A 24,732-nucleotide genomic window follows, 5' to 3' on the forward strand; every position below is an offset into this window, starting at 1 on the left:
GACTGTTAATATGATAATATTTCCACTTTAAATATATATATATATATATATATATTTGGCAGCAATGGTTACTGTGAACATGATTTCAACATTTTATACCTAATATATTTTCTATCATAACTAAAGAAAACTATAACTCTAATTATTTAGTTTTTAACTCCATCAATGATCCCAGAAGGAAGATGTAATGTTACCTAAAAACGTAGTTATCTGGTTGCTTGGACAATCACATAAGCGGTTTGGCAACACTGAAGCACTCATCTTTGACCTACAAGCCTAGAATATCTGGCAGACTTTTCAGTGAACCAGAAAATCTGAAGGGAAGGACAGTCACACGTTGTATTGACAAAGGTCATCAGTTGCTTTCCTCTGTTTCCTACAGAATGTAAGGCAGACTACTCTGTGAAATGGGAATCTCCAAGGACTGCCCTGCCTTGTCTTGGTGAAGTGCAAGTCTTTTTTTTTCTGTCTTGCCTATACAGTCTGTATAATATACTTTCAAACAGTCAAGGCAAAAGCAATTTTTTGCCGAAATGGCTAGTGTTGCCTCACTGAAAGCAAATTCTATGCAGATTTTCGTTGATGCCCACCATCCTTTTGTGAAATAAATTGGTGCTGCCAGGAGTAGATGTTCCTCCTCCTCATGAAATGCCCTATATTAGCAAAATACTTTAAATGCCATATTCTATAGATTTTTGAAGTGTTTGAAGATCATTTATCTATCTAAAATATATCTCTGTATGATCTTAAAATATACCAAACATATCGATGAATCTGATTGTTACAGAAGACTAATTATTGACCATTCAGTAGGGTGCATTTTTGTCTTATTGACTGTGTCTTTGCTTTACAGAAGCTTCTCAGTTTCAGGAGGTCCCATTTATTTATTGTTGCTCTCAGTGTCTGTGCTGGCATTATATTTCGGAGGTGGTCTAATGTGCCCATGCATTGAAGGCTACTTACCACTTTCTCTTCTATCAGGTTCAGTTTGATTAGATTTATATTGAGGTTTTTAACCCATTTGCACTTGAGTTTTGTGTTTGGCAATAGATACGGATCTATTTTCATTCTTCTACATGTTGACATCCAGTTATGCCAGCACCTTTTGTCCGGAGGCATTACCTTACCTGACATAGAGCTCTAATACATAGCTACAGTAATGAAAATAGCTTGGTATTGGCATAAAAACAGAGACATTGACCAATGGAATCGAATTGAAGACCTGGATATTAATTCACACACCTATGAACACCCAATTTTTGACAAAGAAGTGAAAATTATACAACAGAAAAAAAGAAAGCATCTTTAAGAAATGTAACTTTCAAATTCAATAAATAGGTAATGTTGATTTCAACGTATTTATTCTGTGTTTTAACACCTAGTTTGGTTCTATGTTCTTGAAATGGTTGTTTTAGTTCCTTTACTGAAGTGAGGGCTCATGAGAACAGAGGTTCAGTCTTCTCCTCCACCTGACTGTCTTGGGATGGTGTGGGTGGAACATGTTTCTTCGTTTCTAGAGCTACTTCTATCTAGCTAATCAGCTCTCTTCTTGGTTTAGCTAGAGAGTAGAGTTTTTTGTTTGTTTGTTTGTTTTTCCCCCCATGCCCATGACTTTGGAGGTTACTGGTATTTCATGCTCACAATCTTGTCAAGATTAAACAGAAACAGACCCGGAGCAGCAAGCCATTACGGTGTCCTTTGAGTTTTGAGCTCCTTGGCAGGCATTCTGCTTCTCTTCAGCTTTCAGGTTCTCTGTACTTTATTCATCGGTGCCATTCACTGATTTCATTTATATTGGGTGGGAAAACAGAGTAAATCTTAGCTGCTCCCTTTCCCTGCATGCAGAATTTTGCTCTTCTACCTTTTAGTCAGTTGGAAACACTTTGGTCTGGTTTGTCCATTGTCAAGTCTACCCCTAAAGACTCTGCTCTTGTTATAAGTCAAGTTGGGAAATGTTTTCTTTAAGTAAAAGAGTAGCATTACTCATTTTTATTAAAATGATTAGTATATTTCAGTTATATTTTATGACTTTTACATTTGCTGTGTGCCCCTCTGTAAGATATAATTTCTTAACATATTTATTATTTTACCCAGAAGGGCTTAACTTTTGTTCTACCTGTTGTTTTTGTATTTATGCCTTTAATCACCTTTTTTTTTTCTTTTTATTGGTTTAGACTATTTCTGCTCAGTATACTTAAATGCTTACTTGTTTCCAATACAGGAGCAGGCATTACCTACGTTCCTGTTTCCTGGTCTAGCTGTTTTCTCAATCGCTTGATATCTGCTTCGTGAAAGCATACAACATTTGGACCTACTCTTCTGCCCTCATCCACAGTTATAAACACACACACAAACAAATACACTTATTTTTTATTACTTTAATAATAATACCAATCCAAATTTCCACTTCCTCCCCTCCTCCCACTTACTAGTTCACTAGAAATTTGAAAATTATTTCATTTCTACCAAAGTAAATAATGTAAGAAATATTTTGTCAGTTTGGGTTGATAGTTATTTGATTACTGACTCCTTTGTTTTATAAATTCAGGAACAAAAAGATTACTGTAGATATTTAAATTCATAGTTATCATGAGTAAAATTAAAAATACAGAAACAGTAATTAAGCTTTCCTGGTTTGCCTATAACAATTTACTGTTCAAATGCCAAAGAAGAATCACATATGATAAGGTAAGAGAACAATGATGAGGTCACTGTTAAGGTGACAAAAATGTCAAACTGCAGTGAAAGAAAATTAATGAAAGTAACGAGGAGAAGGGTTGTTTATCAACTGAATTCACAGATATCCATCATTTTCCAATTTGCTCAGCTGTAAGCTAAAGGGCAAAACAGGTGAAAACTACCATTTGGAAACAACAGTTAAACCAAGACATCAGATAATTTGACAATCATTTTAGCACCTCCTAGTGGAAATGCAGTTACTTATGCCCTTGTTGGTACTGGCAGAGGTGTGGGTCCCATAATAACAGAAGCGAGTAGGCCTACATATCATCAGCTCAGATGGCTTCATAGGTCAGTCGTGCAGTAGGCTAATGATGCACTTCAAAATATGAAAACAATACTATGAATAATTCTGACTCCATAAAGAGTTGGCTAGGTATCATCTTGGATTAGGAATCATTGTCTAAAAGAGAATGAAGTTTCAGCTTTTTAAAAAATCAAATTGTAATTGCCTAACATCAGCGTCCATTTTCTCTTCGAAATTTATACGTCCCCTATTCCCTCTCAAATTGCACACACACACACACACACACACAAACACACACAAATGATTAAATATATAAAGAAAATGTGCTTAAGTTCTTTTAGTGCTACTTCCACATATGTGACTCTAGTGCTGACAACTTGATATCAGATAGCCAATGAGGAGGTTCACTCCTGTTGTTGAATATTGCTTTAACTATGTGAAGGTGTGTTACATTTGTTAATGCTGCATTTGTTTAACTATGGAAAGAAGTGTTGCATTGGTTTTACTTTGGCTGCAGAAGGTACCTGATTGGTCTGGTAACAAACTGAATAGTCAAGCTATGCAGTAGAGGGGTAGACAGAATAAGCAGGAGGAGGAATCTAGGCTCCAGAGAGAATAAGGGAGAAAGAGAGGGACAAGCCCAGGTCCAGCATGTCAGGCATCTACCGGCCAACAGACAGAGAGAAAGCAGGAAGTAGGACTCACAGAATTTAAGAAATTTAAAAATCCTCTAGGCAAAATATAGATGAAGAATAATGTTTTAACTAGTAACAAGACTTAGTGGTAGAAGCATAAAATAAGGTCAAGAATTCATGAGTGATAACAAGTCTGCATGTTATGATTTGGGGGCTGGCAGTCCAAGAAAGCCTGCTACACATACATGGCTTGATCTTACTAAAGTTTAAATAAGGTTCAAATATTTAAGCTTTGGGACATCTGTGGTGAAGACGTTAACCTTGGTGCCCAGTACACAGAAAAGTATATTAGTAAGTAATAAGCAATAAATAGACTTCATGCACAGTGAATGTATTAAATACTGATCTAATTTACAAGGACAAAATTGATTTTTTGTATAAACAACACACAACTAAAACTTGTGACTGAAATACAGTTTAATGATCGCTGCAAACAAATGCCACTAAAATATTCTACCTCCTCATTCATCACCGCATTCTTGTCACTGTCTTGAATCTCCTGCCCTTTTAAATATAACAGTACTCACATTTTAGTAATGAACTATTCAGTTTGATTTCTCAAAGAGTATCTCTACTCATGGTGTTAAAGATGGCAACAAAATGAATATCTCCATTTTATTGAATTGAAAATTATCAAAATTAAGTAGCTTCCCAAATATACTAACCATATTTATTCCAATTAGGTTTTTCCAAAGATTAAGTCATGTTTATACTCTTTAATTTTGAAATACTTTAACTTATAACCTTTAGGTGAATTTGTTAGCTAACTGACTGCCTAGCTATATGTACAATTGATTTATAGATTTTCTTGTAGCCAAGTTATATACTTATCTATTATTCTCAAACCTGAATGTAAATACATTGGTGCTGTGACAAAAGATATGGCTCCATGAATTGTATCCTCTATGTGTTCATGTGTAACTGGAACTCCTATATTTCTGAGTCGGGTGACATAAATAAGTCCATCATCTCTTAGGATGTCATGTTCACATGTGATGATATAAGTTAATGGCAAATTTTGTAACTGGGAGTCATTGACTAACAAAGGTGACAGTCTACTATCCAGAAGTGCTGGATAGGAAGCATTCAGCTTCCCAAGAACAGGCTCCCTATAAACATGGTTCTTCTTATACTTCTCAGGAAGGAAGTGACTCCAGTTCACAAACTTGAACAAGTCTCTTGATCCTTCAGGCATGTGCTCATTTCTCAGTACTGCCTCTGGCAGTTCTTCATCTTCTGTTACATATGTGGTTGCCAACTTAATTGCTAACTTCCTTGACAAAAAGGGACCGTTTTCATTCTCCTGATAAGATGGTGTCCAGGTATCAATCACCTGTAGGTAAGGGTATATTATGGCTTGTGCCTTAATTTTGTTTCTGTATTCTGGATCATTCCGTAGCTGTAAAGAAAATACATGGTGAGTATTAATGAGTCAACAGCTTTAACGAAAAAGAATTGGTAACTTTGTTTTAATGTCCTGAGGTAAATAAATTTATTAAACTGAAATAGTGTCTGAGTATTGCTCTCATAATATTTACTCATGGTTTGAAAAATGAGACTCTCATTCCACCTTCTTCATACTTGGCAGCCAAACAAGACCTTGAGCTGGAGAATTCTACTAGAGATGGCAGATGGCTATATTCTAAAATACTTTTAGTTTTTGGTGAGAAGTTGTTTTTATCTATCTATCACAGACTGTCCTCCTGTGTTAGCCTCCCATGTGGTTTTAAGCGAGGCGTGTGTCATCATGCCCAGCTTGTTTATGTTGACATACAGGAATCTACAATAGCAGAAACAATGAATATAGTAAAACAGCATATTGAAAACCCATTCAGATGGAGCATGAACATTTGTTGTTGCAAACAATTCTATCATATGCCTCACCTTTAGCTACTAGTGTTATAATATGACAGAAAACACAAAGAATCATTTACTAAAGTCAGATAAGAAAATGAAAGTAATGGATTGTTTCACGTGTAATCTGTCTCTGCCGGAAACGGGAAGAGTCCTGAGTTTGCAGTCATAAGAAGATCCTTCCTTTCATTTCCTAGTTAGCAAGCTGAAGGAGAGACCTTGCAGTGGGTCCCTGCAGCACGTGAGCTTTTATAGCAGAGTGCAGCATCCCCAACTGTGTCTGCATCCCTCCACAGGAAGTTCAGGATGTGCTGAGCGCAAGGTCATGCCCTCTTCAGAAAGTGAATTTATATGAAATGAGAGGGCTAGTTGAAATCTCAACAGCACATCACAAGGAAAGTATCTGACCAACTTCAAAATGCACAACACATCATAGGTACAAAGTTCTTAGCCCGGCCGTGGTAGCACACACCATCACTCCCAGCACTTGGGAGGAAAAGACCAGTGAATCTCTGTGGGTTCGAGGCCAACCTGCTCTACAGCGCAAGTTCCAGTACAGGTTCAAAACTACAGAGAAACCCTGTTTTGAAACGTTCCCCCCAGCACACCCCAAAGTAGAAAAAGAAGAAGAGGAGGAGGTGGAGGAGGAGATGGAGGAGGAGGAGGATGAGAGAGTGGAGTACTTGTATGAAAAATTATGATTTTCAAGGCCAAACTGACACACATATACTCCCATGAACATGGATCCACACAGATACAAAAAAAGACAAGAAAAAAATGAATTAAATTGAATTAAGAAATTAAGAGATACTAGTGGCTTTCTCGGGAATACTTCAAGCTCCACAGACTTTAAATCAAAAGAAACAAAGACACACCAGTGTGTTTATGGGTTAGAAAATAGAAAAGAGCCAAGGTAGAGACAAGTGTCGGGGAATTGGAGGTATCTCTAACACTAATCTGAGCCACACAGTTACTTCTTCAAATGCAAAGATATGAGTAAGTTTGTCCTTATCTCTAATTCCTTCCTAAAACTGCTGTTCTTTATTATTATAAACCCCAAAATAGCCCCCCCCTTCCTTGATGGCAGAGCGCCTCCTTGCTCTGCCTGCTTGGGCTCTGGGACCTAACCCAAAGTGGAGGGTAAAGGGGAGCTCGGTAACTCCTTTGTCCCCATAGCCTGCCTGCAGCAAGCAGGGTGGGCCCTTTGTTTGTGAGTGAACCAAGCAGCAGGAAGTTTCGATCCAGGCACCTAGTGAAACATCATTGTGGTGAGTGAGTGTTGTGGCACCTGAGAACAGCCCGCCTACACTTCCTGGTCATCCTACAGGGGCTATACTGCCCAGTACCTCCTCTCTCTTCCTATCTCATCCAGCTTACATCCAGATCCCCCCACCCCCTGTCTCCCTCCATCCCTCCCTTCTTGGGTGGCAGAGCGCCTCCCTGCTCAGCCTGCTGGGGCGCTGGGACTGAACCCGAAGGTGAGTGCAAAGGGGAAGGCGGTAGCTACTTTGTCTCCATAGCCTGCCTGCAGCAAGCAGCGTGGGCCCTTTGTTTGCGAGCTAACCAAGCAGCAAGGAGATCCTAACTGGACTCCAGGAGAAACATCACTGGGGAGTGACATCACTGGGAAGGTACATCAGTCAGCAAGAAGACCTGATCCTGTAAAAGAAGATCCATGGGAGAATTTTGGGAGGAAGAGATGGGGAGACGCCAATGCAAGAATTCACCCAAAAATCTGAAAAACAATACGAAACCACCAGAAGCCAGCGACCTCACAACAGGAGGACATGAACACCTTAATCAAGAAGAAGTAGAAAAAACTGACTTCATGACAGGGATTGACACCCTTAAACAGCATATAAAAAACGCCCTTATAGAAATGGAGGAGAAGTATAACAGAAAGTTCGAGGAATTGAGTAAATCAGTGAATGATACCCTAGGAAAGCAAGGAAAAACAATCAAGCAGATAATGGAAACAGTTCATGACTTGAAAACTGAAATGGAGGCAAAGCAGAAAACACAAACAGAGGGCCGGCTGAACATGGAAAATCTAGGTAAACGAATAGAGACTACAGAAACAAGCATAACCAGCAGAATACAAGAGATAGAAGAAAGAATCTCAGATTCTGAAGATAACATAGAGAAAATAAACGCACTGATCAAAGAAAACAGCAAGTCCAACAAACTCTCATAACAAAACATTCAGGAAATATGGGACACAATAAAAAGACCAAACCTAAGAATAATTGGAGTAGAGAAAGGAGAAGAAGTACAGCTCAACGGTCCAGAAAATATACTTAATAAAATTATAGAAGAAAACTTTCCCAACCTGAAGAAGGACGTACCTATGAAGGTTCAAGAAGCATACAGAACACCAAATAGGCTGGATCAAAAAAAACCCATCCCCTCGCCATATAATAATCAAAACACAAAGTATACAGAATAAAGAAAGAATATTGAGAGCCGCAAAGGAAAAAGGCCAACTTACTTATAAAGGTAAACCTATCAGACTTATACCTGACTTCTCTATGGAAACCATGAAAGCCAGAAGGTCCTGGATAGATGTACTGCAAAAACTAAGAGACCAGGGATGCAAGCCCAGACTACTATATCCAGCCAAGCTTTCGTTCACTATAAATAGAGAAAACAAAATTTTCCAGGATAAAAACAAATTTAACCATTACGTAGCCACAAATCCAGCCTTACAGAAAATAATAGAAGGAAAATCACTAACCAAGGAGTCCAACAAAGACCTCAATAACTCAGACATCTAGAGACCCTTCACCAGTGCAACTCAAAGAAGGGAAACACACAAACCCTACTACTAAAAAAGTGACCGGAGTTAACAACCACTGGTCATTAATATCACTTAATGTCAATGGGCTCAACTCACCTATAAAAAGGAACAGGTTAAGAGATTGGATACGAAAACAGGATCCAACATTCTGCTGTCTACAAGAAACACACCTCAACCACAAAGACAGGCACCTACTGAGAGTAAAGGGCTGGGAAAAGGCTTATCAAGCAAATGGACCTAAAAAACAAGCAGGTGTGGCCATACTAATTTCTAACAAAGTTGACTTCAAACTTAAATCTATCAGAAGAGATGGAGAGGGACATTTTATACTCATAACAGGAACAATTCATCAGGAAGAAGTCTCAATCCTGAATATCTATGCCCCTAATATAAAGGCACCCACTTACGTAAAAGAAACATTGCTAAAATTCAAGGCAGCCATCAAACCGCACACACTAATAGTAGGAGACTTCAACACTCCTCTCTCACCAATGGACAGGTCAATCAGACAGAAACCTAACAGAGAAATTAGAGAATTAATGGAGGTAATGAAGCAAATGGACTTAACAGACATCTATAGATTATTCCACCCAAAGAGGAAAAAATATACCTTCTTCTCTGCAGCTCATGGAACCTTCTCGAAAATTGACCACATACTCGGTAACAAAGCTAACTTGCACAGCTACAAAAAAATATTACTAACCACCTGTGTCTTATCAGACCACCATGGATTAAAGTTAGAATTCAACAACAATGCTACCCCCAGAAAGCCTACAAACTCATGGAAACTGAACAGTCAACTACTGAACCATACCTGGATTAAGGAAGAAATAAAGAAAGAAATTAAAGTCTTCCTTGAATTCAATGAAAATAAAGAAACAACATACTCGAACTTATGGGACACTATGAAATCAGTCCTAAGAGGAAAGTTCATAGCACTAAGTGCCCACTTAAAGAAAACAGAGAAAGCTCACATTGGAGACTTAACAGCGCACCTGAAAGCTCTAGAAAAAAAAGAAGCAGCCTCACCTAGGAGGAGTAGAAGACTGGAAATAATCAAACTGAGGGCTGAAATCAACAAAATAGAAACACAGAAAACAATCCAAAGAATCAATGAATCAAGAAGCTGGTTCCTGGAGAAAATCAACAAGATTGACAAACCCCTATCCAAAATAGTCAAACGGCAGAGAGAAAATTTGCAAATTAATAAGATCAGAAATGAAAAGGGGGACATAACCACAAACACAGAGGAAATTCAGAGAGTCATTAGATCTTACTACAAAAGCCTGTATGCCACTAAACTGGAAAATGTAAAAGAAATGGACACTTTTTTAGATAAATACCATTTACCAAAATTAAACCAGGACCAGGTGAACAATCTAAATAGACCTGTCAGTCGCGAAGAATTAGAAGCTGTTATCAAAAACCTCCCTACCAAAAAAAGCCCAGGGCCAGATGGGTTCAATGCGGAATTCTACCAGAACTTCCAAGAAGACCTAATACCTATACTCCTCAATGTATTCCACAATATAAAAACAGAAGGGTCATTACCAAATTCCTTTTATGAAGCTACAGTTACTCTGATACCAAAACCACACAAAGACTCAACCAGGAAAGAGAATTACAGGCCGATCTCACTCATGAATATCGACGCAAAAATCCTCAACAAAATACTGGCAAACCGAATCCAAGAACACATCCGAAAAATTATCCATTATGATCAAGTAGGCTTCATTCCTGAGATGCAGGGCTGGTTCAACATACGAAAATCTATCAATGTAATCCATCATATAAATAAACTGAAAGAAAAAAACCATATGATCATTTCATTAGATGCTGAAAAAGCATTTGACAAAATTCATCCATTTATGTTAAAAGTCTTGGAGAGATTAGGGATACAAGGGTCATACCTAAATATAATAAAAGCTATATACAGCAAACCGACAGCTAACATCAAATTAAACGGAGAGAAACTCAAAGCCATCCCGCTTAACTCAGGAAAACGACAAGGCTGTCCACTTTCGCCATACCTCTTCAATATAGTGCTGGAAGTTCTAGCAATAGCAATAAGACAACATAATGGGATCAAGGGGATTCGAATTGGAAAGGAAGAAGTTAAACTTTCGTTATTCGCAGATGATATGATAGTGTACATAAGCGACCCCCAAAACTCCACCAAAGAACTTTTACAGCTGATAAACAGCTTTAGTAATGTGGCAGGATACAAGATCAACTCCAAAAAATCAGTCGCCCTCTTATACACAAAGGATATGGAAGCAGAGAGGGAAATCAGAGAAGCTTCTCCATTCACGATAGCCACAAACAGCATAAAATATCTTGGGGTAAATCTAACCAAGGAAGTGAAAGATCTATTTGACAAGAACTTTAAGGCATTGAAGAAAGAAATTGAGGAGGATACCAAAAAATGGATGGACATCTGATGGGGGAGTGTCATATATCAATCTGTTGATTTCCTTGGTTAAGCAATAAAGAAACTGCTAGGCCCATTGGATAGGCCCACCCTTAGGTGGGTGGAGTAAACAGAACAGAACGCTAGGAGGAAGAGGAAGTGAGGTCAGACTCCACAGCTCTCCTCTCCAGAGCAGACGCCTCAGCAGAGACGCCATGCTACCTGCTCCAGGGAAGACGCACACCATGCCCCAGCTCCGACCCAGGATGGACTTAGGCTAGAATCTTCCCGGTAAGCGCACCTAGGGGCGCTACATAGATTATTAGAAATGGGCCAGAGCAGTGTTTAAAAGAATACAGTGTCCGTGTAATTATTTCGGGCCATAAGCTAGCCGGAGCCGGGCGGCTGGGGTATTGGGGACGCAGCCCAGCCGCCGCCTCATATTACTACAGACATCCCTTGCTCTTGGATTGGGAGGATCAACATAGTAAAAATGGCAATTCTACCAAAGGCAATTTATAGATTCAATGCAATCCCCATCAAGATCCCATCAAAATTCTTCACAGATCTGGAGAGGACAATAATCAACTTTATATGGAAAAACAAAAAACCCAGGATAGCCAAAACAATCCTATACAATAAAGGATTGTCTGGAGGCATTACTACCCCTGACTTCAAACTCTATTACAGAGCTACAGTAATGAAAACAGGGTGGTACTGGCATAAAAACAGAGAAGACGACCAATGGAATCGTATAGAAGACCCGGATTTTATCCCACAAACCTATGAACACCTCATTTTCGATAAAGGAGCTAAAAGTATACAATGGAAGAAAGAAAGCATCTTCAACAAATGGTGCTGGCACAACTGGATGTCAACCTGTAGAAGAATGAAAATAGACCCATCTCTATCACCGTGCACAAAACTCAAGTCCAAATGGATTAAAGACCTCAATATCAGCCCGAAAACACTGAACCTGATAGAAGAGAAAGTGGGAAATACCCTACAACAGATGGGCACAGGTGATCGCTTCTTAGGTATAACCCCAGACATTATTCTTAGGTATAAGCACAGACATTAAGGGCAACATTGAATAAATGGGACCTACTAAAACTGAGAAGCTTCTGTAAAGCAAAGGACACTGTCACTAAGACACAAAGGCAACCTACTGACTGGGAGAAGATCTTCACCAACCCCGCAACAGACAAAGGTCTGATCTCCAAAATATATAGAGAACTCAAGAAACTAGACTTTAAAATGCTAATTAACCCAATTAAAAAATGGGGCACTGAACTGAACAGAGAATTCTCAACAGAAGTTCAAATGGCCAAAAGACACTTAAGGTCGTGCTCAATTTCCTTAGCAATCAGGGAAATGCAAATCAAAACAACTTTGAGATATCATCTTACACATGTCAGAATGGCTAAAGTCAAAAACACCAAGGATAGCCTTTGCTGGAGAGGCTGTGGAGGAAGGGGTACCCTCATCCATTGCTGGTGGGAATGCAATCTTGTGCAACCACTGTGGAAGTCAGTGTTTCGGTTTCTCAGGAAATTCGGGATCAACCTACCCCTGGACCCAGCAATACCACTCTTGGGAATTTACCCAAGAGATGCTCTATCACATGTCAAAAGCATTTGTTCAACTATGTTCATAGCAGTATTATTTGTAATAGCCAGAACCTGGAAACAACCTAGATGCCCTTCAATGGAAGAATGGATGAAGAAAGTATGGAATATATACACACTAGAGTACTACGCTGCGGTAAAAAACAATGACTTCTCAAATTTTGCATGCAAATGGATGGAAATAGAAAACACTATCCTGAGTGAGGTAAGCCAGACCCAAAAAGATAAACATGGGATGTACTCACTCATAATTGGTTTCTAGCCATAAATAGGGGTCACGGAGTCTACAATAGGCAAATCTAAAGAAGCTAAGTAAGAACGTGAACCCAAGGAAAAACATATCGTTATCCTCTTGAATAAGGGAAGTAGACAAAATTGCCAGGGAGAAAAGTGGGATGTTGGGGGTGGGGTAGGATGGGGGTAAGGGGAGATGGGGAGAGAAAAGGTAGAAGGGAAGGAGGGGGGACTTGGGGAAACAGGAGGATCGGGATAAAGGAAGGTTGGATAGAGGAGCACGGAACCACAATTCTTAGTTAAGGGACCCACTGTAGGGTGGGCAGGAGACTTGACCCTAGAGGGGCTCCCAGGTGCCCAAGCTGAGGTCCCCAGTTAGTTCCTTGGGCAGCTGAGGATAGGGAACCTGAAATGACCCTATCCTAGAGCAATACTGACGAATATCTTGCATATCATCCTAGAACTTTCATCTGGCGATGGATGGAGATAGAGACAGAGACCCACACTGGAGCACTGGACTGAGCTCCCAAGGTCCCAATGAGGAGCAGAAGGAGGGAGAACATGAGCAAAGAAGTCGGGACCACGAGGGGTGCACCCACCCACTGAGACATTGGAGCTGATCTACTGGGAGCTCACCAAGGCCAGCTGGACTGTTACCAAAAAAGCATGGGATAAAACTGGACTCTCTGAACATGGCGAACAATGAGGGCTGATGAGACGCCAAGGACAATGGCACACGGTTTTGATCCTATGCAATGTGCAGGCTTGGTGGGAGCCTAGCCAGTTTGGATGTTCACCTTCCTAGATATGGACGGAGGGGGGAGGACTTAGGACTTACCACAGGGCAGGGAACCCTGACTGCTCTTTGGACTGGAGAGGGAGGGGGAGAAAAGTGGGGGAAAGGGGAGAGGGGTGGGAGGAGGGGGAGAAGAGTGGGAGGAGGGGAAGAAGAGTGGGAGGAGGGGGAGGTAAATGGGAGGCTGGGAGGAGGTGGAAATTTGTTTTTTTTTCTTTTCTTTATTCTCCTTTTATCAATAAAAAAGAAAAATAATAATAAATAAATAAATAAATAATAAAAAATATTAACCCCAAAATAGTGGCTCCTAGTGTACTAAAACACTCCCAGAATATCACCTGCCAGATCCCCCAAAAGCTCTGGTGAACAGACTTAAGGGTCCTTCTTAAGCAAGAGAAGAGTACTGGAAGACGTCTCACTGCCTGGTCTTATCAGCTCTGTGGAGTACAACAAATGTTTCATACCTTGAGAAGCCAGAGAGACCGTGGGCTCTGCCTTGGTCAAAGGGGCCCAGATCGGAGACATCTTAGCAAAACCATTGCCTTTTCCAACCTTTCACATCTCACAGCCACATTTATAAACAAATCTTTTGGCTGCTGTTGCTCCTTCCTCAGCATTCAAACAATTCAAAGAGAACATAATAACAAACAGTATCCAGACTCTCTGTTTATTTTTCAACTTTACAAGGCTTTAGTTTATAACCTCTATTTTTTATTTTTATTTTTAATTGTTGGCTTTTTGAGACAGTTTCTCTGTGTATATCTGGCTGTCCTGGAATTCCCTCTGTAGACCAGGGTGTCCTTGAACTCACAGAGACCTGTGAGCCTCAGCCTCCCTAAGTGTTGTGATTAAAGGAGTGCCACCACACTGTGAACTCATGGAGGTCTGCCTGCTGGTCTTCTAAGTGTTGGGATAAAAGGTGTGTGCCACCATACCCAACTACTCTCTCTCTCTGTCTCTCTCTCTCTGTCTCTGTCTCTGTCTGTCTCTCTCTGTCTCTCTCTGTCTCTGTCTCTCTCTCTGTCTCTCTCTCTCTGTCTCTCTCTGTCTCTCTCTCTCTCCTCTTTAAGGCCTTTTCCCTTTTTCTTTTCTCTCCCAAGCCTGCATACGTTTTTAACACACTGTAAATATTTAGAGGTTTTCTTCATCTTTGAATCTCTCTTTACTGTATATCTCCCTTTTTCTCCACCATGTGAGTATTTAATTTGCTAAGCAATATGGAGAGCATTAAAGCCATGGCTTTGAAGGCTGGATCCAGCCCATTCCTTAGCTTTCGATTGCCACAACTCTATGGTGTTTCAAGGTCCCTGCCACCAAGCAAGCTGCAACAGTCTGCTCAAAAACCACATTAAAATGCTCTGTAGCCAGGCCTCCTGCCTGAAAGAGTCAGAGTTTGTGCTGGCCGGGTGGTCCAGAAAGCCAGCATTTTAAAATGGCACAGACTTTTTCCTGCTATGGCTGAAAACCAAAAAAGCATGCAGTCAGCTTCTCATCAACACCATTTAAAAGTTTCATAGCAGGGCTCTTTAAAAGAGCTGCAAGGTTTTACAGCTAAAGCTTAATAAGTAAGCCTCTCTTAAAAGAGAGGCATTTGTGTGTAGGAAACAGAGCCCACCTGAGAAAATGTTGCTATCAATAAGCTGTGTTTAACTCTATTCTTTTTTGTCTAGAATTAATTCCCAAGCTCTCTCAGGCTTTATGTGGGTGCAGTTGTCCATGTAACACCCATGCTTTGGGGGGGGAGTGGTCACTCTTACCTCAGAGTCAATGTGGTGTTAAATTTTGTATAAACATGGAGACCCTCTCTCCCACTGCCCTTGCCCTAGAACCTCAGAAGGAAAACCACTGCAGTTAGATTGCTATCCTCTGCCTCCTCAGTTAGAATAGTCAGCTCAGGCAAAGAGGTGTATAGTAACCACTGTGTCATTAATTGCTTCAATTATTTCTAGACTTTTCATGAAGATGCCCTTATAAATTTTAGGAGACACCCCAGGGTTGAGGAAGCAGGAGGGGCAATGGTTTAGCAGAGATTCCTCATGCCTCCCACTGTGACTGACAAAGCAGGATATACAGGATGACAGCAGGCCAGGAGAGGGCCTGTTGGTAGGCACTATCAGAGCAGGTCTTAGCAAGCCAGAACCAGCATAGAATCGTTTCTGTGGTAACATAGAGCAATGGAAGGAAACACGGAGGATGGAGGGAGGGAGAGATTAATGTAAAATATCCCATTATCCTTAATTGTTGCTGGTGTGCAACTTAACAAGTTTTGTCACAAATATATTAATACTAATAGCCATACATCCTCCCCTATACTGCCTGCTAATATAGAATCCTATGTCTTCACCTATCTTGTTTCAATATTTAAGTAAAATTTAATCTTCTTTAGTTACATGCGATATAAAATGTCCAATGAAAATTATTACATGTGCTGTGGCAAGACCTTTGGAGCCTATATAGTGACCTTGCAGTGTCTAACCCCAAGTTATCCTATTTTGGACTTTTATTTCACTTTGTTCTGATTGAGACATTGCTCTAATTCTTCCTTCTTGGAATATGAAAGTATTTAATTCATTTACTATCTTTTGGGAACCCACAGTAATAGACTTTGAAATTTTAGAGAAACTGGGTATTTTAGAGTGAAAACCATCAACATCGTTGAATTTGTAAAGATTGTGGGACTTTCAAAGTTGCAATATGTTTCATATTGATATAATGATATTAATATGAGATGTTGGGCATAAACAAGAAAGGGTAGGTTGCAGTTAAAAATGGTGTGTTTGTGCGTTAAGTTGACAAGCATCAGTAGCTCTGGCTGGTTTGTCTTTCATTTTGTTTTGTCAGTTTGACACAGGCTAGATTTATTTGAGAGGGAAAAAAAAAGGAAATGTCTTTGTAGGTTTACTCTGTGGGTGAGACTGTGAAGATTTTCTAAACAAGTAATTGATGTGCCCAGCCCACTGTAGAAGGTTCTACCTCTGTACAGGTAATCCTCGATGATACAAGCAAGCAGGCTGAATAAGCCACCAGGAATAAGTCACTGGTCACCATTCCTCCATTGCTTCTGCTTCATGACTCTCGCTGTATATCCTCACAAAATGTATTAAAACAGCTTCACTTGTCTGCTCTACAGAGATAAACTCCTCCCACTGCCATGGATTTTCTGCCTTCAGGTTCTGTACCATGTCAAACCTTAAGCCCAATAACTCATTTTCCATCTACCTTTTTCTTATTAGGTCTTCTAGTCAGAGAGACAAGAAACTAATAAATTTGCATCAATACAATGACACCAAATTCAAACAAATTTTATAATTTATCTTTGAAAAACTAGCAATAAAATTTATACTAAACAATTTTTTATTCATTGCTTTATATATATGTGTGTGTGTGTGTGTGTGTGTGTGTGTGTGTGTATTTGGTTTTTCGAGACAGGGTTTCTCTGTGGTTTTGGAGCCTGTCCTGGAACTAGCTCTTGTAGAGCAGGCTGGTCTTGAACTCACAGAGATCTGCCTGCCTCTGCCTCCCAAGTGCTGGGATTAAAGGCGTGCACCACCACCATCAGGCTGCTATATATATATATATATATATATATATATATATATATATATATATATATATTTTAAATTAGTATGATAAGGTAGGCTGGATGGTGTGACTCTATTCCAAGTAGCTGGGGGCTGATGAAAAGAGATTGCAAGTTTAAGGCATATTACTGTACAGATTCAAATTCAGCCTGGGATGCTTAACAAGAAACCAACTCAAGAAGAGCTTAAAAAGAGGTAGTTCCGTAGTTCCATGGTAGATCATTTGTCTGGGGAACATATATCCTTAGATTCAGTACACACTAAGCACATGTGCACACACACACACACACACACACACAGAATAGGATTATGAAATTCTTATGCAACATCACCTAATTTCTTGACTAAAGCCACACCTAAAGCCAAAATCATTAAAAAGAATAAACTGATTTGGTTATGTTACATTTTATAGATTACAATAAAAACATCATTCAGACACAATAACTAAAGTACTTCCTTTGAGTTAGGACTAAATTGTGCCGGTTCCAATCATACATAACACACATAACATACCAGTTGAGTCACTGATCCTACCAAGGCACCCCCAGAGCTCTCTCCTGAAATACAGATGTGAGCAGGATCCACTCCATATTTTTCCAGAACTTTATCCTGGAGAAAGAACTTGATCGCAAAAATACAATCTTCAAGGGCAGCTGGGAATAGATACTGCGGAGGAAGCCTGAAGCTTTAGAGGTAAATCAAACAAACAAACAAAAAAAGAAACAAAGAACTTATGATTAGGCTAAAGTATCTAATTATCTCTAAAATTTACTAGCAGATACACAAATAAATTTTGGCCCTACTTTGAACCTTCAAACCAACCCATCAAATAAACCTAGGCTTACTAATATATAACTTCTATTTTAAAATAAGACACAGATTCTGGTTTAGAAGTGTTTTTTTTTATATTAGTGCAATGAGGAGAAGAATAAGAGAGCATGTATTTTCACCCTCATGAAGCCTGTAACTTCACCAAGCCCTGAAAATGCAGTTGGTGACTCAAAAGCAATTCATGATCATGGATTAGATTATTCAAGAAATTTAAAATCACAAAATCTGAGAGCAAAGTGTTGGTAGTTGCCTTCAATTAGAAACTCATTTGGGCAAAATTTCATAGAATTGTAGAATTTCATTTCCTAAGCATGAGGATTTGAATTAAAATAAGCAGTTTGATATGTGGATATGTAAGCTATTTCAATGAGTATTATAAATATACTGTGATTCATTAGACAAAATATATAATATCTTCACTTCCTCATTCTTAATCCCATCTCCCTGTGCATTCTTTTATGGAATCATGTCCTAAATGCTCTATTTTATTTATTCTTACAATTTGCATTAGAATTTTTGAATTATTTATAGTTCTATAATAAACAATATTATTCAGATAGTCCTTGTGAATTTTTAAATTTTAAGGTGTGTCTAAATGTTTAAAAATAGCATAATATCAACCATGAAACATCAAAATACAATTTTAAATAATGGTGAAGAACAAAGATTGCCTGCAATATTTTAGAATCCTTAAACTAGATATAATTTTACTCTCTTAAAATCTTATGTGAATTGGGCTGGAGAGATGGCTCAGTGGTTAAGAACATTGCCTGCTCTTCCAAAGGTCCTGAGTTCAATTCCCAGCAACCACATGGTGGCTCACAACCATCTGTAATGAGGTCTGGTGCCCTCTTCTGGCCTGCAGACATACACATGGACAGAATATTGTATACATAATAAATAAGTATTCTTAAAAAATCTTATGTAAATTATAACGTGATAAAGTTGGTTAAATTATAATGATAAAGGCACACTTACGTTACAACTATACATTAAAAATCTTAAACATAACTGATTCCACTTGCTTTAAAGCATTGGCTATGAGCACGACAGTACTGAACCTGCTAGTTCATGCTACCTGAATTTATTATACTGTCAGAAAAAATTCTTTCTAATGTTTCTGCAAAACTCTACAATTTTGTAAATCCGTTCCTATGTTATAAAATTCGGAGGGAAAAGCCAATTTTCTCCAACCTCATAATGAGGCATAAGAAGTATAGAATATACCCAAAAGGTCATAAAACAATTGCAGTTAATCAACTTTCTAGTATATTGTTGAACATAGGAATAAAAGCCATGAATTAATAAGAGTTGTCATTGAAAAGGTTCTTGAGATGTTTGAGTGGTTTCCAACATTTGTTCTAATTGATATTACTTGGCCCAAAAATGACTATAACATATATTGATTGCTTCTACCCCTCATGATGTGGGATTTCCCTCTGTATGCTGTCATCATCATTAATGAATAAAGAATTGCTTTGGACCTATAGCAGGGCAGAACTTAGGTAGGCATGGAAGAGTAAACTGAATGCTGGGAGAAAGAAGGGCAGAGTCAGAGAGAAGCCATGTAGACCTGCCAGAGACAGACAGCCTAACTTCAGCTGCTAAGCCACAGCCACATGGCAATACACAGATGAATAGAAATGGGTTAAATTAATATGTGAGAGTTAGCCAATAAGAAGCTAGAGCTAATGGGCCAAGCAGTGATTTAATTAATACAGTTTCTTTATGATTATTTTGGGGCTTAGCTGCCAGGAACGAACAAGCATCTTTCTTATTATCCCCTTAGGTATGATGAATATACACTAGAGGCGTATTACCTAAGTAGGATTTATGTTCTTAAAGCTGCCACTGCTCTATTGGCAAAGATGTTCGCATCTCTGCTTCTCATAAGAGTCTACCATGGCAGAGATGAATGCAAAATGGAGGTTTGTTGAGGAAATTTTGATATTATAAGGTTAAGAAAACAATTTTAACCCTAAATTTCCTAGCAGCAATCCAGCCACCACTGAGGATTTTGCAACTTGTTCTGTAAACTAGCTTAGGTGGGAGGGCAAGGGCACAATACTAAAAATAGCCAGTCTCTTACTCTGGGGCCACCACAACAACATCAAGTCTGCTGGCTGTCATTCGGTTCATGATATCATAGGGCCGCATCTCTGAAATGACAGACATAAATACAGACAGAGCTGTGTAAATGCCAGGCAATGGAAACCCGAACACATCTATGAATCCTAAGAGAAATCAGAATTGTGATTACTTAATGAAAATCTTGCACTCCAGTTTTGTGGCATACAGGCTTTTGTAGTAAGATCTAATGATTCTCTGGATTTCCTCTGTGTCTGTGGTTATGTCCCCCTTTTCATTTCTGATCTTATTTATTTGCGTGTTCTCTCTGTCGTTTAGTTTGGATAGGGGTTTGTCGATCTTGTTGATTTTCTCCAAGAACCAGCTTTTTGTTTCATTGATTCTTTGGACTGTTTTCTGTGTTTCTATTTTGTTGATTTCAGCCCTCAGTTTTATTATTTCTAGTCTTCTACTTCTCCTGGGCGCGTCTGCTTCTGGCTTTGTGGGAGCCTAGGCAGTTTGTATGCTCACCTTAGGAGACCTGGATAGAGGTGGGCAGTCCTTGGGCTTCCCACAGGTCAGGGAACCCTGATTGCTCTACAAGCAGATGAGGGAGGGACACTTGATCGGGGGAGGGAAATGGGAAGCGGTTGCGGGGAGGAGGCAGAAATCCTTAATAAATAAATAAATTTTAAAAAATCAAAATAAATAAAAAAAAAGAAAATTTTGCACTCTACATTTTGGCCACTACATGTAAAAAAATCTCCACTGGAGTTAGAAAACCTTCGTTAACTCCTACCCACTAAATCCCTCCTAACCCAGGCCAGAAGAGAAGAGTCTTGCTAGGTCACAATGAAAGAAGCTTGCTGTGCCTTGATGACCTGCTTGGGTTTCTCAGAAAACTTGCTCTGGGTTCCTGTGTTGCCAGCTTCACCTGACTCCAGTTTCACAGCCTGGTGCGCTGTGACTGCTCTCCTGCCTCTCATTTCTGCGGTCAGTTCCATCTGGAGGAGGCTGTGGCTGAGCAGTGCTGAAGGACTACACCAGGCATTGCCTCACAGACAGTGACTGACGAGCAGTGGTGATGATCACAGTCCCCAAGCTTAAATAGTAGCAAGCTATCCTTTCATAGAATTTATATTTTACTTTACAGGAGAGGAAAAAGTTTATAACTTGACTCTCTCAAAGTAACCATGTCCATACCATAAAATTGGCTATAAATCAGAACTCTAGAAGTAAGTTGAAGATCATATTATAATAATTATTATAATATTCATAAATTTAGGTAGTCACCTTAATTCATCTATCTTTCACGATCTTTTAGAGTTCTCAGACTTTTAATAAAGGGACTTTAGTTTACCTAAAGCCTAATATACTTCTCAGGATAATATTTTAAATGATTTTTTTCATAATAAGAAGTTTTGGCTTTAAAATACACTTTAAATTGCAGTTTTGAACATAATTGAAATTTTATTTGTGTTTAAAATCAATCAGCATATTCTTGTTTACCATATTTTTTACATAAATTAAGTATGGATTGAATTTATTTGTTATATCAAGAGGTCTGGACAAAATGAATTTATTAAGGTTAAAATCTTAGCAGAAATCAATGCAAAATTTGTAAGTAACAACCAATTAATTTAAAAGGGAATTTATTATATAAAACATAATAGCTTCTGTTAAAAGCTCAATGGAAAAATTAACTCATTGCAGGAGAAGGTGTAACAAGATCATGAGATGCAGAGAATTGCATTTCATATAGCAATTGCAATCAAATTAAAACACAGATTAAAAAGACACTTACTGCAGCTTCCTGTGACATAAGCACCACCATGAATGAAAACGACAGCTGGTCTCGGTCTTTCAGACTTTCTTTTTGGCAAATACAGACGAACAGGAATGTTACTGAAGTCTGTGTCAATCACTGTAAGGTTTTCATCTGAAATTGCCTCTACATTTTGAGTTCTCATTAATATGAAGAAAAAATCTTCAAATTTCATTAGACCCATATTTTCAAATAATGTGGCCTATCAAAACAAAATTCAAATGCATGCATTTTTTTCTATTTTAATAACACTAAATTCACATAAAGATGCAATGGGAAAAAGAGTAAGTACTGCAATAATGCCATAGTGTGTATAGCACATCCTTCACCAAAGGAGAAACGCACATCCCAGAAGATGGCGAAGAAAGGTGTGGAAACACAGAAGGGAAAGAAAGATGGCTGAAATACAATGTCTTCCTAACACGACAAGGCACTTGCACGTATCACCTCATAGATGCTCCTGTTATCTGTATGAGATGTGCACATGACCAAATCAAATAATTTGGAAGCATTCATTGGGGCTTTGAAACACAAGATCATTCACTGTCTTGTGCATGTGTTCTCCCTAAACCTTCCTCTTCCCAGAGTACCTATAAGACTTCCAGACAGAAGTACATTTTGGTAAAAAATAACATGGTGTACTCTTGAGTTCAGTTATTGAATTTGTCATTATAAAATCTGTATTCTAGCAACACAGACCTAATATAGAAAACAGCAGTAGCAAGTGCCAAGATGTGGCCCTTGAGCGTCAGAATGCCTCTGAGACATGTCAGGAAGCACATGTGTCACACAGCACACTCTCTGCCCATGAAGATGCAGTGCAGCTTGCCAGTGAGCTTCCCAGATGGGCTCCCCCAGCAGACTAATTCAAAAGAAGATATGACAGCCAGATAGCTCCCACAAATAATTATAAGGTGATATGAAAAAATCAGAAATAAATGCCACTGTCGTGATGTTTTCTGATTATTAAAAGATACTTTATTTTAACATTAACACAGAACTTATATAAACCTGTATTGAAATCATCATCACCATTTGACTAACTATTAACACACTTAAAATTGGTCAATGTAAATCAAATATAAACTTTTTTGATATGAGAGTGTACAATTTTGAATATAGGAAGCCTAAGAACTACTTAAAAAGAAAAAAAGATACAAAAACAGTAGAAGGAGAAAAATAAATCAAAATTTTATGATATGAATGATTTTACATGTGAGCTTAAGAAGACATATGAGCCTTTCTGAGAGCCATCAAATATATTCAAGCATCTGAACAATTACTCAAATATTCCTTTAGTAATACTGGTTATTTTTGCTGTCAATATATACTTAACTTTAGAAGTACACATTTACAAACATTGCATCTTCAGTAGATAATAAAGCATGTTAGCAATTAACTCAAATGTTAACTACATGAACTATAATATTATTTGTTAGGTAAAGCATTAGAAAAAGCAAAGTCTCTCTCAAAATACTGACTCAATACACTTCATGTATATATTTGTAACAAGGCCTCCCAATTTCCCCGGAAAAATATATTACCGTAAGCGTTCCTATTTTCGTAAGAATATCTATGAGTCTCACTTTCCAGGGTTCTTCAATGTTTTCTGGTATGGGTATATAAGTATAATAAGCAAGAAGGATGCAAGATAATCCAAAGAGCAGCGTTTTATTCCCCATGATAAAACTCGAAACCTCTCTCTGCTTACAGTCAAATTGCTACCTCATATATAAATCGCTCAACAGTCAGACAAAGGTAGCAGGCCAAGTCATCCAGACAACACGGCAATAAAGCAACTCATTTACTATTCAGTTCTAAGATCAGGCCACTGCTGTAACAGATAATGCAGCTTTGCTTCTTTGTGTAACACAAGGTACCTTAAATAATCTATTGAAAATTGGGTCAAGAGTAAAACCATCACGAGAAGATCAAGTTCTTTCACATCAGTGAAACACATCTTAGTGAGACTCACAGCACAGGAAAGATTAAAATCCACTTTCTGGGGTCATTTTAAAAAAAGTAGTGACAAGAATTTAAAAATAATTCATGAGTAACATTTAATCAACGCAAAGGCAAAAGCCTATAGAACAGATTATTTTATAAAAATAAAACCTACTATGTCAAGTAAGCACTAGGAGAGCACTAGAAGGCAGGAAACTAAATGCTGGTCAAAATTATATAAATAATTCACTTAATGAAGAAATATCTGGGCAATATTAATCACACATTGAAGTTAAACTTAGGGATACATAAGCTACTTGCATAATAATGAGAATATTATATTATATTATATTAAGCAAACATTTGTAGCAGCATTGTAATATGTTCTGCATTAAGCAAGAAATAAATATTTGAATAAACCTGACATATGTCTGTTCTTTTATGAAATTTCCTTGCTTTTCTTTTCATTGTTCTAAGCTCTGTCTATGAATATTCTCAAAGAATAAACTTCCGATTTGAGGCCACTTCCATGTTACTATAAGAAATTTGAGGCAGAAACTGTTAGTGGCATGATTAATTGTTCCATGTTGTTCTTTGCTATGCTTCCCTACCCTGTTTTCACATCTGCCAGAACAAAAACATGTGCAGGCCAAAAATGCCTTGTGCAAATAGAAAAGCACTGGAGAAACCAGGAAAATTAAACACACAGCTTACCACTCTCCCTGGAATGCTAGGAATGATGTATTCTTACAATTTGGTGATCCATTACTGTTTGATGAGATAGACTCTGCCTGTATTTTCCAGAATTAGTTTTTCTTCAAACCCTTTCTCTCTAAACCTGGAGCATCATTTACAGACCATAAACCCCACCCTTATGAATGATGTCACTTGTGTTTTACAAAGGCTAAGTGACTCCTATGTTATCTTGAGACTAGGCCAATCTTAACACCCATCAGTACTATGTTTACCTTAACACAAGCTTTCTAAACACTAAATCATGGGCAGTATCTCTGAGACAAGAGTTCCCATTCTTGTGAAAGAAATCTGATGTACTTTTGAATCTCAGTGTTAATGTTTTAAAAGT

General features: G+C 38.4%; 1 protein-coding gene across 1 annotated transcript; it reads right to left on the bottom strand.

Moving 5' to 3' along the window:
* Positions 1–4,477: 4,477 nt before the first annotated feature.
* Positions 4,478–23,386, bottom strand: LOC142836476 (arylacetamide deacetylase-like 2). Its single transcript, XM_075950759.1, has 5 exons — positions 23,249–23,386; positions 21,684–21,906; positions 19,902–19,971; positions 17,495–17,666; positions 4,478–5,080 (listed from the first exon to the last, which is right to left on the bottom strand). Exons 1-5 carry the CDS (start codon positions 23,384–23,386, stop codon positions 4,478–4,480), a joined length of 1,206 nt encoding a protein of 401 aa, XP_075806874.1.
* Between the last annotated feature and the right edge of the window lie 1,346 nt (positions 23,387–24,732).

This window comes from Microtus pennsylvanicus, chromosome 16, assembly GCF_037038515.1.
Source record: "Microtus pennsylvanicus isolate mMicPen1 chromosome 16, mMicPen1.hap1, whole genome shotgun sequence".
Classification (NCBI taxonomy): domain Eukaryota; kingdom Metazoa; phylum Chordata; class Mammalia; order Rodentia; family Cricetidae; genus Microtus; species Microtus pennsylvanicus.

What these genes read in the sequence shown, in the direction of transcription:
- LOC142836476 (XM_075950759.1), bottom strand. Translation starts at nt 23,386, where the DNA reads ATGGGGAATAAAACGCTGCTCTTTGGATTATCTTGCATCCTTCTTGCT. An exon ending in TTATGTCACAGGAAGCTGCA is followed by an intron (nt 19,972 to 21,683) that starts GTAAGTGTCTTT and finishes CTGTCATTTCAG; the next exon opens with AGATGCGGCCCTATGATATC. An exon ending in GTTGTTGTGGTGGCCCCAGA is followed by an intron (nt 17,667 to 19,901) that starts GTAAGAGACTGG and finishes TTACCTCTAAAG; the next exon opens with CTTCAGGCTTCCTCCGCAGT.